General features: G+C 42.1%; 1 protein-coding gene across 1 annotated transcript in view; it reads left to right on the top strand.

Annotated features, from left to right (window-relative positions):
• Clasp1 (cytoplasmic linker associated protein 1) overlaps positions 1-19,723 on the top strand; it is a 289,328-nt gene that overhangs the window by 152,440 nt on the left and 117,165 nt on the right. Inside the window, exons 9-19 of the mRNA XM_029562400.1 lie at positions 258-410; positions 4,049-4,122; positions 5,745-5,837; positions 7,733-7,878; positions 9,004-9,139; positions 10,282-10,352; positions 11,051-11,110; positions 15,201-15,278; positions 16,079-16,246; positions 17,210-17,259; positions 17,906-18,076. Of these exons, the coding sequence (XP_029418260.1) occupies positions 258-410; positions 4,049-4,122; positions 5,745-5,837; positions 7,733-7,878; positions 9,004-9,139; positions 10,282-10,352; positions 11,051-11,110; positions 15,201-15,278; positions 16,079-16,246; positions 17,210-17,259; positions 17,906-18,076 (1,200 nt within the window). The remainder of the gene's footprint in view (positions 1-257; positions 411-4,048; positions 4,123-5,744; positions 5,838-7,732; positions 7,879-9,003; positions 9,140-10,281; positions 10,353-11,050; positions 11,111-15,200; positions 15,279-16,078; positions 16,247-17,209; positions 17,260-17,905; positions 18,077-19,723) is intronic.

Raw genomic sequence — 19,723 nt, forward strand, 5'->3', positions numbered from 1 at the left:
TCCCTCCAAAATGAAAAATAAATTCCTGGGAAAAGAGTCAGATTTTTTTTCTCCAGTAGGAGTGGGAGACTGTTGCAGTTCCATGACGGCAAACATTATCTTTGCAGCTGCTTTTGGGCTTCTCCAAAGCTTCCCATACCCTGCTGAGATAGCTCAAAGTCCAGAAGAGCAGATATCTTTGATACTAGTGATTATTTTATGTATAGGTGAAAAAAAAAAACCACTTTAAAGAAATGACTTCTGTTCTTTCTGTTCAGATAAGAATTTTGATGATGAAGATTCTGTAGATGGAAACAGGCCTTCCTCTGCCAGCTCCACGTCGTCCAAGGCTCCACCAAGCTCCCGGAGGAATGTTGGGATGGGGACCACCCGTCGGCTTGTGTCGTCCAGTCTTGGATCCAAGTCCTCGGGTGAGAACCTGTACTTATGTGGTGTTCTGGGGCCCACTGTCACAGTTCTTGCTTGCTGAGTCCCTTGGGCATGAGCTAGTCCCTGTGTGTACTTTACTGCTGTCTTTAATTGGCTTGGCCTTGGTATGTTGATGCTGATGAGCTGGTAATCCTAGCTTAAGGCATGTGGACTTCTGTCACATTCTGGTGAGGCAAGACAGCGGGAGAGTGAAGCCAGCCAAGGAGAGCACAGCCAGGATGAAGACCAAGAGCACCTGTATGGCCTGCTTGGTCATCTGGATTCATCTGGAACTGCGTTTTCCATTTATTAAGACCAGGAATATCCAGAAGCCAGATTGCGCCTTTAGTCTTTAAATTGTTACTACATGTAGCATTTTTTCCTTGTAAAGAGCCACATGAGTACTGGATTAAACAGTAGGAGAGCCAGTGAGATGGCTCAGCAGGTAAAGGCACTTGCTGTACAAGGACTTGCTGGTGGCCTGAGTTCAAACCCTGAAATACACAGAAAGGTTGAAGGAAAGAAAAGATTCCACAGAGTTATCCTCTGGCTTAGACAATGGCACATGCACACACTCTCCTGCACTACAATAAAATTTATAAAGAGTAGGAGAGGAAGTATCAAAGTTTTGGAAACTGCTTTGTAGAGATTTCTTTTAAAAATCTCTCCACCTCGTTTTAGTTTGACTTCTTGTTGTTTACACCTCTTCTTTTGCTATCAAATTTTAAATTTACACACCCATTTCTTACTTTTTACCTCTAGAAAGTTGTGTAATCCCTGCTTTAAAACTCTGTTTGCTGTTGGCCTTGGGTCTTGGAGCTGAGAGGAGGGAAGTGGGTGGACTTGCCCAGCCTTGAAAGCTTGAGCTAACTGGCTCAGGGAAAGCCTGAGGAAGGAGAGCATTGGAGTGCTGCCCCCTGGTGGTCTCTCCTGGAATGTTGATCTCTTGAGTAGACTGCAGCTCAGGGTCTGTTCCTGAGAGCTGCCTGGTTACAGGAAGAGCAGAAGCATTGCTTTGCTTCTTATGTTTGTTATGCTACACAATCTGGTTTTGTTTTTGTTGTTGTTGTTTTGGTGTTTTTGTGTGTGTGTTTTAAAGTTAATTTTGTGGTTGAACTTATATTTATTTAACTTAAAATTCCCCATTTCATTGGAACATTTTCAGTGTTTCATCTCCCTTGTAGCACATATCAAAGCTACTTTTCTTTTTATTGTTTTGTTTGTGTGTATGTAAGTATGTGGTATGGGTATGCCATGGCATGCATGTGCAGGTCAGAGAACAGCTTGCAGGAGTCAGTTCTTTCCACCTTGTGGGTTCTGGAGCTTGAGCTAAGGTTGGCAGCAAGCTCCTTTACCTACTGAGCCATTTCACCAGTTTTACCTTCTTCTTTTAAATGCCTTTTTTTCTTGTTGTTGTTCTTGATCTGCCCTTAGTTAACACCAGTTCCACAAACAAGGCTTAGCCAATTCCTGTATGATCCAAATACTGCTTTCCTGCCTGTCCCTCACCCACAATGTAAGGAACTATGAAGTGAGAAAAGAAAGGTAGAAATTGATCTCTATAGAACAAGCAGTTTTATCAGGAGCAAACCTTACAGGGCATCTCCACACGGCTCTGGGGCTGAAGGAGATGGGCTCCCCCTCGCCACCCCTAGTCTGGAGAGTTGACCTGTCTCACAGACTCAGGGTTTTTATATTTTTATTTCCTTTGGGATGGGGGATGAGGCTCATGGTCAAGGTTGTGTCATAAAGACTTGGGGGACATTTGTATCAGGGGAGTTGTACCATATCAGCAGGGGCACTTGCAGGGTGGGCTGTAGTCATACAAGATTCTGGGTTCCAGGAAAGCCACTAAGAGGATGCAGCTATGTATGTAAGGAGCACACAGGGCCTCTTTCTTTATCACACAGTGCTTCCAGAAATCCCGACTAGGTCAGTTTTACAGATAAGGGCCCTTGCCCTCAGCCCTGCTCTCATCCTTTCTTGACTTAACACTACAGTCCTGACTATTCCTAAAGCTGCCGCTTGTCAAATTCTGTGGGCCCACAGGCTGTTGCTTACGTGGTACTTGACATAGCAGCCTAGACTCTCTCTGCTCATCAGGCCCTATGCTCATGCTAAAGCAAAGGAAGACTCAGCTCCACACCATAGCATGTGACTGACATCCTCAGCTTTGCCACTCCAGTGAACACATTGACTGCCACCTAGACTGTCTTGAAAGCCTTTTTAATTTTTTCTTTTTAAAAGTATCCTAGACACCAGGTTACATGTCTCATAAGAAAAACAGATGTGCTAATCAGTATCAATCACTAGTGGGGGTTTCAGAGATGACCAGTGTAAAAACTGTTATTGTGAAAAATAATAAAGTGTCACTTGTCATGCACAGAGTTCATATTATTAAAAAATGGCTTTCTCCCAATAGCCGCAGGAACTTTTACATAGATAAAGCATCTTAGAACAGCTTTGTAGGAGAAACTTGGAACTGATTGTTAAATCAAACATTGAGGGGCTAGAGAGAGAGAGCTTAGTGGTTAAGAACACTTGCTCTTTTGAAGGACCCAAGTTCCCAGCTCTCATGTTACAACTGCCTGTTGCTCTAGTTCCAGGGAATCCAATGCTTTCTTCTGGCCTCTACTGGTGCTCACAGTCATGCGGCATACATACATTCACACAGACACATAAAAAACAATAATGAAAACAAATCTTTTAAAAATTGACAGTTATCTTGAATTTTAGGAGATGGAAATGTTTTGAGATTAATATAACATTGGAGTGAAACTGAAACTCTTTTGGCCTGTTTCATAAATGTATCATGCTGTATTCCCAACAATAGCATAATCTTAGTCCCTAAAGAATTAAATTTTCTGTTGTATCAAGAGTCTTAATGTAATTTATACAATCTAAATCTTTTAAAACCCAACTTTGCCTGCTTAAAATAGTATTCACCCTAAGTGGCTTTCAACCAGTACACATGGCATTCTGGAGTTACTGTGCTTTATTGTAACATTAGTCCATCCTACAACACTCTAAGCAATGAAGGCTTTAAGAAAAGTTTTGAATGCTGAGTGACACGTGCCTTTAATCCCAGCACTTGGGAGGCAGAGGCAGGTGGAGCTCTGTGACTTGGAGGTCAGCCTGGTCTATGTAGCGAGGAGCTATAGGGAGACCCTTTCTCAAAAACAAAAAAATTTGAGGACCCAGGCATGGTGGCACACATTTTTAATCCCAGCAGGCAGATCTCTGAGATTGAGGCCAATTTGATTTATACAGTAAATTCCAGGCCAGCTGGGACTCCAGGGAGACCTGTCTCAACAAACAAACTAAACTAAACTAAAATAATGTTTTAAGGGGCTAGAGAGATGGCTCAGCAGTAAAGAACAGAATGCATGCTGCTCTTGCAGAGGACCCACACATGGGTCACAACTGCCTGTAACTCCAGTTCCATGGGATTTGACAGCCCTTCTGACCTTCTGAGCACACACACACACACACACACACACACACACACACACTCAAATACATAAATAGTTTTAAATGTTCCAAAATCCTTCATTCATGTATATTCAGATTTCTCTAAGTATGTCATATGTACAGTTTAGGTATTCATTGTCTTTGTTTTAAAATGGGTCCTTTTTTACAGCTGCAAAAGAAGGTGCTGGTGCTGTGGATGAAGAGGACTTTATTAAAGCCTTTGATGATGTACCTGTAGTACAGGTGAGTGTGGGTCTGCGCTGCTATCAAAACTGAGCTAGCAACAGTCTTCATGTTTCATTTTTCAAATATGTATATATCAGTCAATTTCATGTTACTGCAATGAAATGCCTATGGCAACTAACTTTATAAAGAAAAAAAAAAGGTTCATTTAGCTCATAATTTTAGAGGTTCAGAGTCCAAAGTGCATGTGTGTGGCCCAGGCTCAGGGAGAGCCATCCCTTGACTGCGTTACCTCAGCCAGGCAGATGGCAGTTAGAAGAAAGCTACTGCACATCAGAACAGGAGCAGAGAGAGGATGGGTGGGGACAGTAGAGGCTTCACAACAACCCTCTCAAAACTACCTTCCAAGGATGTGCCTCCCCACTGACCCAACACCACCACCTCTTAAAGGTTCCTCCCTGTCTGTAGTGCCACCCCAGCTACTATGCTGTTTTACACAGTGGGTCTTTGGGGACACTTACTCAAACCACAGCACTGCTCCGAGCAGAATTCTTTAGCAGGTGTGGATATTGGAGCTGCCAGAACTATAGGAGATCTGGGGTACAAGTATGAGAGCCCTTTAAGCCAAGAGGAACAGAAGTCCAGGCCCTAGATGATCTCTCAGGAAGAACGGGAAAGAAGTTAACTCTAGAATGAAATAAGTTTATTGGGTCACAGAAAAGAGAAAAAAAAGGATAACTAGGTTAGATGAGATAAGGACACATTTATTTAAGGATCCCCGCCCCCCTTAGGAGAGATTCTAAATGTAAAAGGTTTTCATGTCTGAGAAGCTAAAGAGAATGGTTTGATGTTCTATCATCTTTGATGCTTCAGTCAGCCACTTAACAGATGAAGTGCTGCAGCCCACTTGCTGCCTCAGCGCCTTCTGCGAACCAGGGCTGATGCTTCTCAACCTCGGTGCACTGTTCCCTGGATTCCTACAGCATTTGAGTATTTGGTACTTGTAGCTCTTCTTGCTCCCCAGGGTGCCATACATGTGCAGATCAAGTGCAGGCTCCACAGGCTGAGGTTCAGTCTTAGAACTTGACCTTTATTCTTGGTTGCTGTCTTATAGGATTAATGAGCAAATAGACTTGAAAGTGTTTAGAATTAGAGGACAACCTAGTTGGCTCTGCAGGTAAAAGAACTTGCCATGCAGGCCTGAAGACCTGAGTTTGATTTCCAGTTCCCACAGTAGAAGAAGAGAACCAACTCCCCAAAGTTGTCTTCTGACCTCCACTCACCCCATGGCACATGTGTGCCTCTACTCGAACATGTGTCATACATACAGTTCTGATAAATAAGATGAAAAGTTCAAAATCTTTCTAGGATTAGAGGCATTAAGGTGATGTTATAGGTAATACCCCAGGCAGTAATGGACAACTCACCTCGGACGTTGGTTGCTTTCTCTTGTATGTGAAATCTCCTTTGCATTTATGGTACAGCTGTGTTCAAGGCAAGGTTGCTCACATGTGGCAGCAAATCTAGGGGCTTCTGTTTGCTGTCAACAGGAGCTTGCCCAGAGGATTGCTCACCACTTCTTAAAAGATTATTTTCATTACACTTGATGTCATGTATTTTTTTTTAAATCATGTTAAATTCTGCATTGTCTTCTGTTGATTGTAAATTAATTTTGCTTACAGATTTATTCCAGCCGAGACCTAGAAGAATCCATAAACAAAATTAGAGAAATACTGTCTGACGACAAGCATGACTGGGAACAGAGAGTAAATGCTGTAAGTGCCAGCTCCCGTGAGGCCAGCTCTGTTTGTTTACACAGAATGCTTTGTTACAAGATGGGCTGATAGCACTGAGTCTTAAATAGTGAATATTTTAAATAGAAATTGCCATATTTACATTTTACCTTTACTGTATGTTTTGCTTTTTTTTTTTTTTTTTTAAAAGATTATTTTTTGCTTTGGTTTGGGGCTTAAAATTTGTTTTGTGAAGTGCTGAAGTTATGCTCCTGTGCCACCACCCAGCCCTACTTCTACTTTAAAACATACCAACTTACACTTTTACATGTCTGGTATTCTCTTCGCAAAGACCTGCCAGTGGAATGTCCGATGGCCCTAGTACTTCATTCTGCAGTTGTTTGGCAGTGAAATAGCATTTCAGGGAATTTCCTTCAATATTCACACACACACACACACACAGACACACACACACACACACATTCCATAAATATATCACTTGCTAAAAATTATATATGTGTATATATATTATACCTATCACTTGCTAAAGAATGTGTCTCTTCTGTTTTTAAAAGTGGGCTAAGGGCCAGGCAAGGTGTAGCAAAAATAGTCCCAGCACTCAGGAGGCAGAGGCAGGCAGATCTCTGAGATCATGGCCAGCCTGATCTACAATTGAGTTCCAGGCCAGCTGGGGCTACAGGGAGACTTTGTCTCAAAAATAACCCCTGCCCCCAATAAAAATAAAACAAAGGTGGATTAAGTGAAGGGGGAGGAGATTGCTCAGCAAGTAACTCTTGCTGTGTAAGCCTGACATCTGAGTTCAGATTCCTAGGTCCCACTTAAAAGCCAGACCCTGTGTACTTAAGGGAGATGGAAGGCAGAGACCCAAGAATCTCCAGGAACCTCACAATCCAGCCAGTGTGTCTTATACAGCAACCTGAAGAGACCTGATCTCAAACAAGGTGGACAGACAAGAACCAATACCTGAAGATTGTCCTTGAACTTCCACATACACACTGATGCGTGCGTACCTTCGCTCATATACATTCAAATATACTGACTCATCTTACACACACACACACACACACACACACACACACACCCCACCATCACCACCACCACCATCACCAACAACAACAAAAAGAATTTTAAAAAGAAGGAAAGCATGTAGGTTGAACATTAAAGTTAGGATGTATCTTCTTTACAGTGGTTGACCAGCAAGGTGATGATAAAATTGCTATTATATTCTATTTCAAATTCAGACTAACCAGTTAATGATACACTAGAGGAAAATATGGAAATAGTGTAGGAATGATTCCTGTTTTGATCGATTAAATAAAAGGCAGTTGAAGTGGGATATGGAAAACTCTGCTTTTTACAGCACAGTGGTACTTAGATACTGTTAGTACATAAACCTAAATATACAAACATATTTCTCAGTAAAAAAGAATTTATTTATCGCAGGTACTGCATTTTAAAATGGGGCCTTAGTTGTGATCTGATTTGTTCATTGTGATTTATAGGTAATAATATCTAAGGTAATAATTACCTGGTCAAATCGTCTTGGCAAAAATGGCTTCTAGGACTGGAGACATGACTTGACAGTTAAGGGCACTTGCTGCTCCTCTAGAGGATGTGTTTGGTTCCCAGCACTCACACTGTATGGCTCACAACCACCTTAACTCCAGCTCCTGGGGATCTCTCTCTCTCTCTCTCTCTCTCTCTCTTTCTCTCTCTCTCTGTCTCTCTGTCTCTCTGTCTCTCTCTCTCTGTCTCTCTCTCTCTCACACACACACACAAAATTAAAATCTTCTTAAAATAGATATCTATTATCTTTTAACTTTAATGTTTGTCTCTTGTATTTGATGGCTTTTGTTATGTATATTCATTGCTAAGAACTATTTTGTGTATCTTTGACTTTGCTCCATTCCCATTAGCTAAAAAAGATTAGATCTTTACTCTTGGCTGGTGCTGCTGAGTACGATAACTTCTTTCAACACTTGCGCCTTTTGGATGGAGCTTTTAAACTCTCTGCTAAGGACCTGCGGTCTCAGGTAGTGCGGGAAGCTTGTATCACGTTGGGGTAAGGACCACAATGCGCCACATTCCCCAACACTGTAAATAGTCTCTCCCAGAGCTTCAGAGATGACCGCTTGACATGTCTTTGGGGTGGCTTCATGGAATCTCTGACTGATCTCCAAGGCCCTTGCCTGTTAGCACACCATCCATACTGTTACAGTAGCTCCTGCCCTGTTATGTAGGGTATGATGGATTTTAAGTTTCACTCAGTGACATATCTCTGAAGCCTCTGTTACTATAAATAAGAAAAAATGAAATTTTACAGAATCCTAGTTTTCAGATTTTTCATTGTTTTTTTTTGCTTACAAGATACAAAATGAATATTGGAATGTTTGCTTGTTTCTAGAGGAGTATGCTGACATAAAAGTGCAGACAGGGAAGCCAGGTGGCACATGCCTTTAATCCCAGCACTTGGGAGGCAGAGGCAGGCGGATCTCTGTGAGTTCGAGGCCAGCCTGGTCTATGTAGTTCCAGGACAGCTGGGGCTGGCTACAGGGAGACCCTGTCTCAGAAAACAAAAACAAAAGTACAGACAGGGGCTGGGCATATGGTTAGTGGGAAAATACTTGCCTAGCATGCACATAGCTCCTAGGTAATACCTGGAACTGCAAGCAAAGAAAAACAAAGAACATTGACTGAAATAATGTTTTATACTAGCTAAACTTAAACTTTGTGTTTGAATGTATTAGACTGCTAGATTACTTTATATAGCAGCTGCAGCAGCTGAGGGGCTTGTAATTATTAAAGTTTTAGGGGTAGGCAGATGTTAAAGCATCATGTTTCATGTGTAAAATAAAAAGGGGCAAGAGGGTTTTTTCATATTTAATGTTTTATTAGTATTTAAAAGTATTGCTTTAAAGTTATTATTAGTAATTAAAAGTATTGCTTTTGCTGGGGTTTGGAGTTTTTGTTATTTTAATACTCAGTTGGAGCTGATTAGGAAAAACTTTTTGCCTAATGGCTTTTGCCAACTTTTCCACTTGCACATTTTAGACTTCATTTTGAAAGTATCTTTGACCCTTGTCTTTGGTCCTAGAGAACTATGAAGGAAGATTCTCAGAGTTAAGAGGTTTCTGTTCTTCCCTGTGTATAAGATGTGACTATAGCCCAGGCTCCTTTCTTGTTGCAGGCATCTATCATCAGTTCTGGGGAACAAATTTGACCATGGAGCTGAAGCCATCATGCCAACTATCTTTAACTTAATCCCAAACAGTGCCAAAATTATGGCCACTTCTGGTGTAGTAGCTGTTAGACTAATCATCCGGGTAAGTGTGTCCTAGGCCCACTCATAAAACACTCAAGTGGTCATATTGATGGCTGGCAGGACATAGCAGAGGTAATACTGTTTCACCGCAGTCACTGTATGTATATGACACTGTCCTTTCCCCCCATGAGATGGCAGCATGTAAGCTCTGTAGGATCTGTCATGGACGTGTGGGTGGGCTCACAGTTGCTTAAGAGGCTGGTCTTGGACTTGCCCACCATTGGTTCTAAGTATTTGGACCTCCTCTTCCACTGCTGGCCTTGTCTTCTGGCTCTTGTCTGCCCTCTACCACTCTCGATTTTCCTTTCCTAAGCCCAGTCCTTCCGTTTTAGCTGGTTTTGCTTATGGTTTGGCTCTTTACCCAGCACCACTTTTATAGCACTTACTTAAATTTAAGTAACTGCCCAGGTATTAATTTTCAGGAAAACCTAGTAGTTCAAAAAGGCTTAAAACAGAACTTTTCTCTATTCCCCCATCCCTATCTTTAAGGGCTAGTTTTTCCCCAGAGACAACTCTTGAAACCTGGGAATGTGATAGTATGGTTAACTCAGGATGGTGAGATGGCTCAGTGAGTAAAGGCACTGCCACCAAGCCCAAGGACTTGAGTTCAATCCCCATGACCCACATGGTGGAAGGAGAGAAATGGCTCCTACAAGTTGTCCTCTGACCTCCACATGCATGCCACTATGTGTGTGTGCACAGATACATCAACACATCCATGTACACAAATAAAAATACGTACATGTAATTTGAAGAATCTTTAATTCAGAGTGTTCTTGATCCTCACAGTTTATGGTGTTATGTTTAGTTCTTACTGCTCTTGCTTGGACTTGCTTGTAGCATAAACCACTGGTATATTCCATTGAAACAGTATCAGGTTGGATTGACATGAGGAGTCTCTGAACACACACAGATCTCAGTGACTGCTATGACTTTAGACTGATTTCTGTTTCACCCTTTTTCTGTTCCTGGCTCTCTCAATATTGTAATGGCCTGTGACGTTTCAATGAAATTCTGTTTCCTTCTTAAATGGTGACATTTCAGTTGCTTAGAAGTAGGTCAGGGACATGAGCAGTGGCTCTTGTGTCTTGTTTTGGCTCTGTATTGCAAGTGCTCACCTCTGTTTTCCATTTCTCTCCAAAGCACACGCACATCCCTCGGCTAATTCCTGTCATAACAAGCAACTGTACCTCTAAGTCTGTTGCAGTAAGAAGGTAAATGTTGGAAGTGCTTTTTTTTTATTATCTCGAAAGTATCTGAAACCTAAGACCAATACCAAATCTCCTTCCATGGATAAAAATTAGTGTTTGAAATTTTTAGTATCATTTAAAATCACTTTAATAAATGCTTCTTGGGCCAAGATGAAGATTTTAATATTTTGGTACCAGAGAGATGTCTCAGTACATAGTTATTTGCTGCCAAGCCTGATAATCTGGGTTCAGTCCCCCACTAGCCTTCTGGTTGGAGGGAAATTCTTGTGCCTATTTCTGAGTCCCTGTGGTCGCCATTGGTGCTTTGTTACTTCATCTTCAGTTCTTTATTTCTATATCGACACACACACAGACACACACACACACTCTCCCACATTTGGGGAGCAGCGCATGTGGAATTTGGAGGACACCTTGTGGGAGTCAGTTCTGTCCTTCCACCATATAGGTTTTAGGAACTGAACTCACATCATCAGGCTTAGCAACAAGTGCCTTTATCCACTGAGCCATCTCGGTGACCTGGTCTTCAGTCATTTCTAATCCTTCTCTACATTCCATTTTTTTTGTTGTTGTTTTTAATCATGACAATGAAAAGAAACTTACTAATTTTAAAAAGATAAACTAGGACATATAAGCAAAAAGTTGTTTTCATTTTCACTAACAGGCTCTTTACTAAGTTCTGTTTGTTTCTTACCGCTTTTCAGGCGCTGTTTTGAATTTTTAGATTTACTTTTACAAGAATGGCAGACACATTCACTGGAAAGGTGAGCATCTGTGATTTGAAACTGCAGTCTAGATAGAGTCTTGGGATTGTGTGCTTCAGCAAGTGGTGTAGCCCACCTTGTGTAAGAAGGGAATGAATCTAAGCATGTGTTTCATGACTGGTTTCTGCTGATGTGAGCCACTTCGTACTGGTAGAAGCTTTAGGAACTGACATCCTTTAGAATGTTAGTATGCTGTTGGGATTGTAGCTCAGTTGGTCAAGAGCTCACTTTGCATGCACAAAGCCCTGGCTTCCATCCCTCACCACCATATAAACCCGGTGTGGTAGCACATGCCTGTAATCCCAACTCCAAGAGGCAGAAGGATTGAAAGTTCAAGGTCATTCATGGCTACATAGGGAATTTGAAATCAGCTTAGTCTAGAGACCATGTCTCAAGAAAAAAAAAAAATAGTATGCTCTCCCCAAAGAAATACTAGTCTTCATTATCATGATTACAGAGCTGGAGGCTCGGCTGGTGCTTGTTCTGTTCTGTTGTTTAGTGTCTAACGCTGTCCTCAGTCTAGATACTTTACAGGAATTTCACTCATTAGAGAGATTTTGCTCCATCTATGTTAGCTAGCAGTTGTCTTTATTCAGGTTTGTAGCTGACCACTTTCACATCATCAGAATTGAAAAGTAGCATTGTGGCAAAATTCCTGAAGAAGCTTGTCTTTATAATTAATTAATTTTTATATATTATTTTTAATATATAATTAATTTTGAGGTTCCATCTTTGACTTTTTTTAGATTCTGTCAATTTTAGATGTCTGTCATTCTGAATTGAGTTTAGAAGCAGTAGATAGTAGTGTTGTGCTACAGTTTTGAATGTTTATCTTATAGTTTGTAAAGCATTTTTCATCTTAGTGATAACGAATGTGAGGGAACGTGTCCTAGTGATTATAGAAATAACCACAGGAACTGAGTATGAACTCTCAAAGCAAATGTTTTAATTGGAAGCACTATTGTGAAAACTCAGGCTATCTACCAGGTGAGAAAAGAACAGGATGTTTTAGGGTTCTTACAGGAGTCTAGAGTTTGTTAGTCATGTAGACAGTATTCCCTTTATAATTTCCTCCTTATATTCCAAAGGAATTTTCCCACATAGCATGTAGGTCAATGGCTACTTTGTACCTGGGCATCTTGGCATCATTTTGTCCCTGGTGGATTTTTTTCCCTCCCTTTTTAAAAAGATTTATTTCTGTTTTTAAAATTATGTGTATGTGGCGGCTGGAGAGATGGTTCAGCAGTTAAGAGCGCTGATTGCTCCTGCAGAGGACCTGGGTTTGATTCCTAGAACTTACATGGTGGCTAACAACATCTGTTCCAGGAAAATTCAGCACCATCTTCTGATCTCTGTGGGCATTACACGACACAGGTGCACTTACATACATACAGGCAATACACTCATAAAAAATAAAAAATAGGGCTGGAGAGACGGTTCAGCGGTTAAGAGCACTGACTGTCCTTGCAGAAGACTCAGGTTTGAATCCCAGCACCCATATGGCAGCTAACAACTGTCTGTAAGTCCAGTTCCAGGGGATCTGACAGCCTCTTCTGTCCTCTGCGGGCATTGCACGACACGGGTGCACTTACCTACATGCAGGCAATATACACATACACATAAAATAAAAATAATAAATAAAATTAAAAAAATTTTTTTAAATTATATGTATGCATGTGTGTGTGTGTCTGTATGTGTATTTATGTACTTGTATACTTGAGTGCAGTGTCTGCAGAGGCTAGAAGAGGGCATTTGGATCCCCTGGAGCTGGAGTTACAGGCAGTTGTGAGCCTCGTGACATGGGTACTAGGATTCAAACTCAGATCCTCTGAAAAAGAATGCATTCTTAAATGCTGAGCCATCTCTCCAGCCCTTCTTTATCTGTTGATAAGGGAAAGGGATGAAGGCCAGTTCCACAGCAACAGGCCTTATGAATTAACTTATTTCTTTTGTTCCCATGAGTGTCCCTATTACTACTTAGCTCTAGCACTTGATTAATAGTGCTGTTTTAAGTACTAGCAATCCAATTCCACACTACAGTGCTCAGTGAAAACACACAGCCAAGCCTCCCAGAGATAAAATTTCATATGAAAATAGGCTACTTAAGAAGATAGCCTATCTTTTTAAATACTTTCTCTTTTTTGCCTTTTGGGCATTATATCCTCTTTATGGTGTGTTGATTTTGCAGTTCAGATGTAGCCTCAACATGGTCATTCACCAACTCTGTCAGTGCTGCGTTTAGGTGATCCCTGAATATTTACAGAAGGAGTTAAGGAAGGAATGAAGCAAGGACTTTGAAAGCAGGTCAGATTGGTCAGTACCATTGTTCTATGAATTTGTTCAAACCATTCACTTTGGAGACTGTGGTCTTACTCTGTTAGATGGGGCTGGAGAGATGGCTCAGCGGTTAAGAACACTGGTTGTTCTTGCAGAAGACCCGAATTCGAATCCCAGCACCCATATGGTGGCTAACAACTGTCCGTAACTCCAGTTGCAGGAGATCTGACAGCCTCTCTGTCTTCCACGGGCATTGCACGACACGGGTGCACTTACCTGCACGCAGGCAATACACACATACACATAAAATAAAACAAACAAAACAAAACAAAAAAACTGTTAAATGTTCTCTGAGCATGTTGGTGATTTTTTTCTTTTTATAAATGAATATTTATTGTTTTTAAAATTATATGTATGAGAGAGAGTGTGGTTGCCCGGGGAGGTCTGAGGCATCGACTCTCCCTGTAGTGGAGTTACAGGTTGTTGTGAGTCACCACATGGATGATAGCAACCAAACTCTAGGTCTTCTACAACAACAGGAAGTGCTCTTAACTGCTGAGCCATCTCTCCAGTCCTTGATTTGTTTTCTGATCTAGGATAGACTATAACTAAAGATAATACCTATTTATAAAATGGTTAACTGATTTTTAAAAAATTCTCCCATTATGCTTAGTGTAATGGTACACACCTGTGGTCCCAGCTGCTTGAGAAGCTGAGGCAAAAGGATCATAAGTTCGAGGCTAGCCTATGCAACATAGCAAGACCTTTTCTCTTATCACTATCATTTTATGTGTATTAGTGTTTTGCCAGCATGTATGTAATTTTACCTGTGTGTGCAGTGCCCTTGGAGGCCAGAAGAGGGTGTTGGATCCCTTGGCAGATTGTTGTTAGCCACCATGTTGGTGTTAGGAACTGAACCAGGTCCTCTACAAGAGCAGCTAGTGCACTTAACAGCTGAGGCATTTCTCTAGCCCCAAGCCATTTTCTCTTAAACACTTATTAACAATTAAATGCCAATGAAACTTGAAAGAAAAACACTGTTTCATTGCAGAAATGTGCAGACCACCTCTTTAATTTTAAGATTATTGTTAGCATTCCATAATCTCTATAGAAACTAACTCTGGCCATGGAAAGATAGGGTTTTATTGTTCAGATTCATTAAAGATTAGGCTAAATAAGTGTGTTTAAAAAAGAATCAGTTATTGGAGCTGGAGAGATGGCTCAAAGGTTAAGAACACTGGTTGTTCTTACAGAAGACCCAGGTTTGAATCCCAGCACCCGCATGGCAGCTTACAACTGTCCGTAACTCCAGTCCCAGGGGATCCAACAGCCTCTTCTGACTTCTGTGGGCATTACATGACACGGGTGCACTTACCTACATGCAGGCAATACACACATACACATAAAATAAAAATAACAACTGTCTGTAACTCCAGTTCCAGGGGATCTGATGGAGCCTCTTCTCCTCTGTGGGCATTACATGACACGGGTGCACTTACCTACATGCAGGTGATACACACATACACATAAAACAAAAAAAAAAAAACAAAAGAATCAGTTATGATTTAAAAGCTCACAGAAGACAGTAAGATTATCTGTGTCCTTAAGGTGAGAGTGAGGTGAGGGTTGGGAAAGGGAAGCAGCCACTGTGAAAAGTTCAAGGCCCCAAGAGAGACCTCTAAGCTGTGTGTTAACTGACTGATGTTGGCCTGAAGGCCATGTTGATGTTTTGAACTTGATTCACATGCCTATTTTCATCCACAGAAAGCCATATATTTAATGGGTGTTATTGCCTTCTTTCCTAAATGTCTAGACACATATCAGTATTAGCTGAAACAATAAAGAAAGGAATACATGATGCCGATTCTGAAGCAAGGATAGAAGCCAGAAAGTAAGTTTCTCTTGTGCCCTGTTTGCCACTCAGACACCTATGTGGCTTGCTTTACTAGAATCAATTCAGTTACCTGAGCATATTTTGTTAATCATGACTTTCAAGTGAGACTCCAAAAGTCCATTTTAGAGTGTTCCTCTAAGTTTTTTGTTGTTGTTTTGTTGTTTGGGTGGTTGGACTAATGATACTGAGTATAAATAGGAGTGAGGTTAATGATAGAATGTTTATTTTCAAACTTGGGAGAAATGATCACATAAATGAGAAAAACATTTGCATTCCTACTCTGTATTCATTCGCTAAGCCCTTTAAAAGCCACATCATGATCCAATGTGCTTCACTGATTTACCATGAAGAACTCAGTCACAAGGAATTCTCCTCCTGACATCATGTTTGCAAGTATCAAATGATTGCTCAGCAACATCAATCGTAGGAGGGGGGAATCGGATTGACTGTAAGTAGGGTGTCATGGTGATAATGTTTAGTTTCCAACTCCTGGTGGAACTGAAAATTCTTCAGCCATGTGACCACAGCCCCAGTATCCAGTCCTCCCTAGGGATCATTTGCCCTGTGACTGTAACCAGAATTGTGATGTTAAGACTTACTGTCTTTGGGCCAGGGATGTAGCATAGTGGTAAAGAGCTTATCTAGCATATGTACGGCCCTGGATTTGATCCCCTGAACCATCAAAACAGGGAAGTGGAAGAGTCTGGTCCCCCAAGATGCTGCGTGGTATGCTCATGAGTTCAGTGGGAAACCCCTGAGTATGCATTGACTAGACCAGGAGTTTGTCTCTTCCCTAGATGCTACTGGGGCTTCCACAGTCACTTCAGCAGAGAAGCAGAGCACTTGTACCACACTCTGGAGTCCTCCTATCAGAAGGCCCTGCAGTCCCACTTGAAGAACTCTGACAGCATTGTGTCTCTGCCTCAGTCAGACCGCTCCTCTTCCAGCTCTCAGGAGAGTCTCAAGTAAGGGCCTCGCTTTTGTGGGTCACCAACAACAGTGTTGTGTATTTAAAAGTTTACTAGCTGGGCATGGTTGCACACACCTTTAATCCTAGCATTGGAGAGGTAGAAGCATGTGGATCTCTGTGAATTCCAGGCCAAGTCTGGTCTACATAATGGCCAGTTTCAGGCCAGCCAGGGCTACATAGACAGTGTCTCAAAAATAATAACAATTTTTTTTGTACACAAAGACACAAATTCCAACTGTGTTTTATACCTGTTAAGGGTTCCCCAGACTTCAGATAGATTCTGGTTCTAGGTAAGATAATGTGAGGCAGGTGGGAAACTGGTGGCCTTGGGCTCTGCCAAATGTAGTTTTATTTTCTTTTTAAAAAAAAACTTATTTATTACTTTTAATTTATGTGTATGAGTATATTGCCTGCATGTAGGTTGGTGCCCCCATGTTGTGCAGTGCCCATGGAGGTCAGAAGAGGGCGTCGGATCCCCTGAATCTGGAGTTCCCGGATGGTTGTTGGGACTCAAACCCAGGTCCTCTGCAAGAGCAGTCACTGTGCTTAACCACTGAGCCATCTCTCCAGCCCCAATTTTCTTTATTTTCTGTAGTGTTCTGGAATAGTTTTAGAATAACATAGTGAATATAGAGTAGTGTGAAGTGTACACAGTAATGTTTTAGGGAGTCTCCCAAGACAGGTTTGGAAAGGGAAGGCATTGAAAATTGGTGCCTAGCCTATTAGCATCTCCACTCTATACTCCTGATTTCTGTCTCTAGTTTTGCTCTGTGTTTGAAAGATCATGCCAAACATATTGCTAAGTCTCTGTTCCAAATGGGGTTTATAAGACAGTGAATTGCCTGAAAAGTTCTGAAAACCCTAAAATAATGCTTTGCTGTAAGGTTCTCTATTGTAGTTATACACTACAGGTAAAGCATACCTGTGATAATGTACACATGTACACTTTTCTTTGCAGCCGGCCACTTTCTGCCAAAAGAAGTCCCACTGGCAGTACCACATCAAGAGGTAAGACTGCAACCAGAGCTCCGTGGGTGGGAGGCGGGTTCCCCAGCTCAGTGCAAGATACCGTGGCCCATTCTCTGCCCCACTAAGTTTGGAGTTACTGAGCTCTCTTCTTCACCATGGTAACTATTATACCTTTAATGTACAAGTGTTAGGATGTTATTTTGCTTTCCACTCTGACTGTCCTCAGCAGGGCTCCACTTGACCAGGTTCAGCTGCCCACATTGTCACTATGGCTAGGCAGGCAGAAATCAGGCTCTGTAGTCTCCCCTCTCCACCTCCATGCAGTCAGCGCCCCCTTCCTCCTCTCTCAAATCACACAGGAGAGTGAGGGCAGCAGCTTGGTGGCTACCTGAAACTAGAGAGGCCTGTGTCCTGAGAGTGGGGACACTTTATTCATTTTACATGAGGGCCATATCCTTAGGTCTATAGTTTTCAATTACTGGGTGCCATATGGGTGAGGTCACTTGGTTTCTTTCCCGTTCCCTGAACCCCATCTTCAGGGCAGTGAGGAGCTTCATCCCTCCTGTGGATGCCAACATTTGTTACAACTTGGTCTTGGTTTCCAAGAAAACCAGAGCAGTGTCACCTAACAGTATGTGTTTGAAGTGGTGTGTGGCCCTTCTTGACATTTTCTCCTTCACTAAAGCCTCTACAGTTAGTACCAAATCTGTGTCAACGTCTGGATCCCTCCAGCGGTCTCGAAGTGACATCGATGTGAATGCAGCAGCCAGTGCCAAATCCAAAGTCTCATCATCATCAGGCTCTACTGCCTTCAGCTCTGCGGCAGCATTGCCTCCAGGGTCATACGCATCTTTAGGTAACCGATCCCCCTCCTGTCCTACTGTGCCAGCAACCCTGGCCCCTTAGTGGGCTGAGGGAAGCCTCAGTGTTGCCGGGTGGTACTGAAGCATCAGTGACTATGTACTTGGGGACAGTTCCCAGCCACTCTCTGTCAAGTGTCCCCTTTCTCTGGAGCCTCATCCTGTTCAGTAAGAACATGTGTATTTATAGACTGTGCAGTCCTCATGTCCTCTTCCTCTGCAGCAGGCCCAACCAGTATTCAAGCCATACTCAAGTACGTCCCATACTACCAGCTCTGGCTTTTCCCCTCCCAGCACTGGTGGGAACAGAGCCAGACAGCTCAGTAAAGGGACTCACCAGTTACTGTGGCTCAGTGTCACAGTAGAGTTAGGGGTGACAGGATGATTCCAAAGGTATGTGATGGACCGACCCATTAACTGACTTGTGCATGGCTATCTAAAAGGCAGCTGTCACATGTCTCCTAGGAGGAATACACCCTTGCTCTAATGATTGCCTAAAAGAATTGCTTTTAATTATTTTCCAAATTCTTAGTATCTGACAGAATAGTAGGTCCTTTACTCATCTTGCCAGCAGACACTTAACACCCTCTCTGTGTAAGGCTGGTGGCACATTTCATGTATTTTTGTGATTACCAAGTCATTAAAACCCCAGATCTCAGGACTTAGCTGAATTGATCCTACTGTGGATTTAAGGAAATGAGTGAAATTAAAACATGAACTACTGAAACTGAGTTACTTATGTGACCTGCTAAGAAATTCCAAGGTTAGTTCTAACATGAAAGTTCTGAAATGCTTTGAAACTGGATGCACGGGGAAAAAAAGAGTACCCAAAGAAGGTCCTATTGGTTACCTGTAACCATGAGCACACCTCACACACTTTGAGTCTATTTCCTGCCGGTGACGTACTGGTAGTGATAGCCTCCTGACTCAGATCTGTGCTGAGGATCAGTGGAATTACAGGAAGGTTCTTCCAGGTGGGGGAAAGGAGTTGAGAACATTATTAGTTTGAGAGGTATATATCCTGGAGCTGTTGTGTCAGACATTTGTATTTCTCTGGCAAAACCTCATCTATTCTCGTGGAAAGATACCCAAACAAGCTCTTTTCTTCACCATGGTAACTATTGTACCTTTAATGTACAAGTGTTAGGATGTTATTTTGCTTTATAATGATTGAGCAGGGGAGAAGTCATGGTTCTTCCCTCCCATGGTGAGTAAGTTGTGTAAATCTTAGCCCCATCCAAGTACGTACCTGGGTTTCAATACTTCTGATCCACATTTAGTTTTCTTTTGTTGTTGGTTTTTTTGTTTTGTTCTGTTTTGAGTCAGGATCTCACTATGCAGTCCTGGCTGTTCTGGAACTTACTATGTAGACCAGGCTGGCCTGGAACTCACAGAGATCTGTCTGCCTTTGTCTCCTGAGTGATGGGATCAAAGGTGTGCACCAGCATGCCAGGCTCACCTTTAGTATTTTCAGTTAGCATTTGTTTGATTGCTTCCACACCAGCCTTTAGAGTACTCAGGGTCTTTGTTTCCCTATGCACATCTGGGGTGTTTAATTGAGGCCTGAAGTAGAGTCTCCCAGTACTGATGAAAGCCTCAGGAGTTTGGGATGACAGACAGCTGAACCTTGAGAAGTGTTGAGG

This window comes from Nannospalax galili, unplaced genomic scaffold (assembly GCF_000622305.1).
Source record: "Nannospalax galili isolate Female #2095 unplaced genomic scaffold, S.galili_v1.0 scaffold633, whole genome shotgun sequence".
Classification (NCBI taxonomy): Eukaryota; Metazoa; Chordata; class Mammalia; order Rodentia; family Spalacidae; genus Nannospalax; species Nannospalax galili.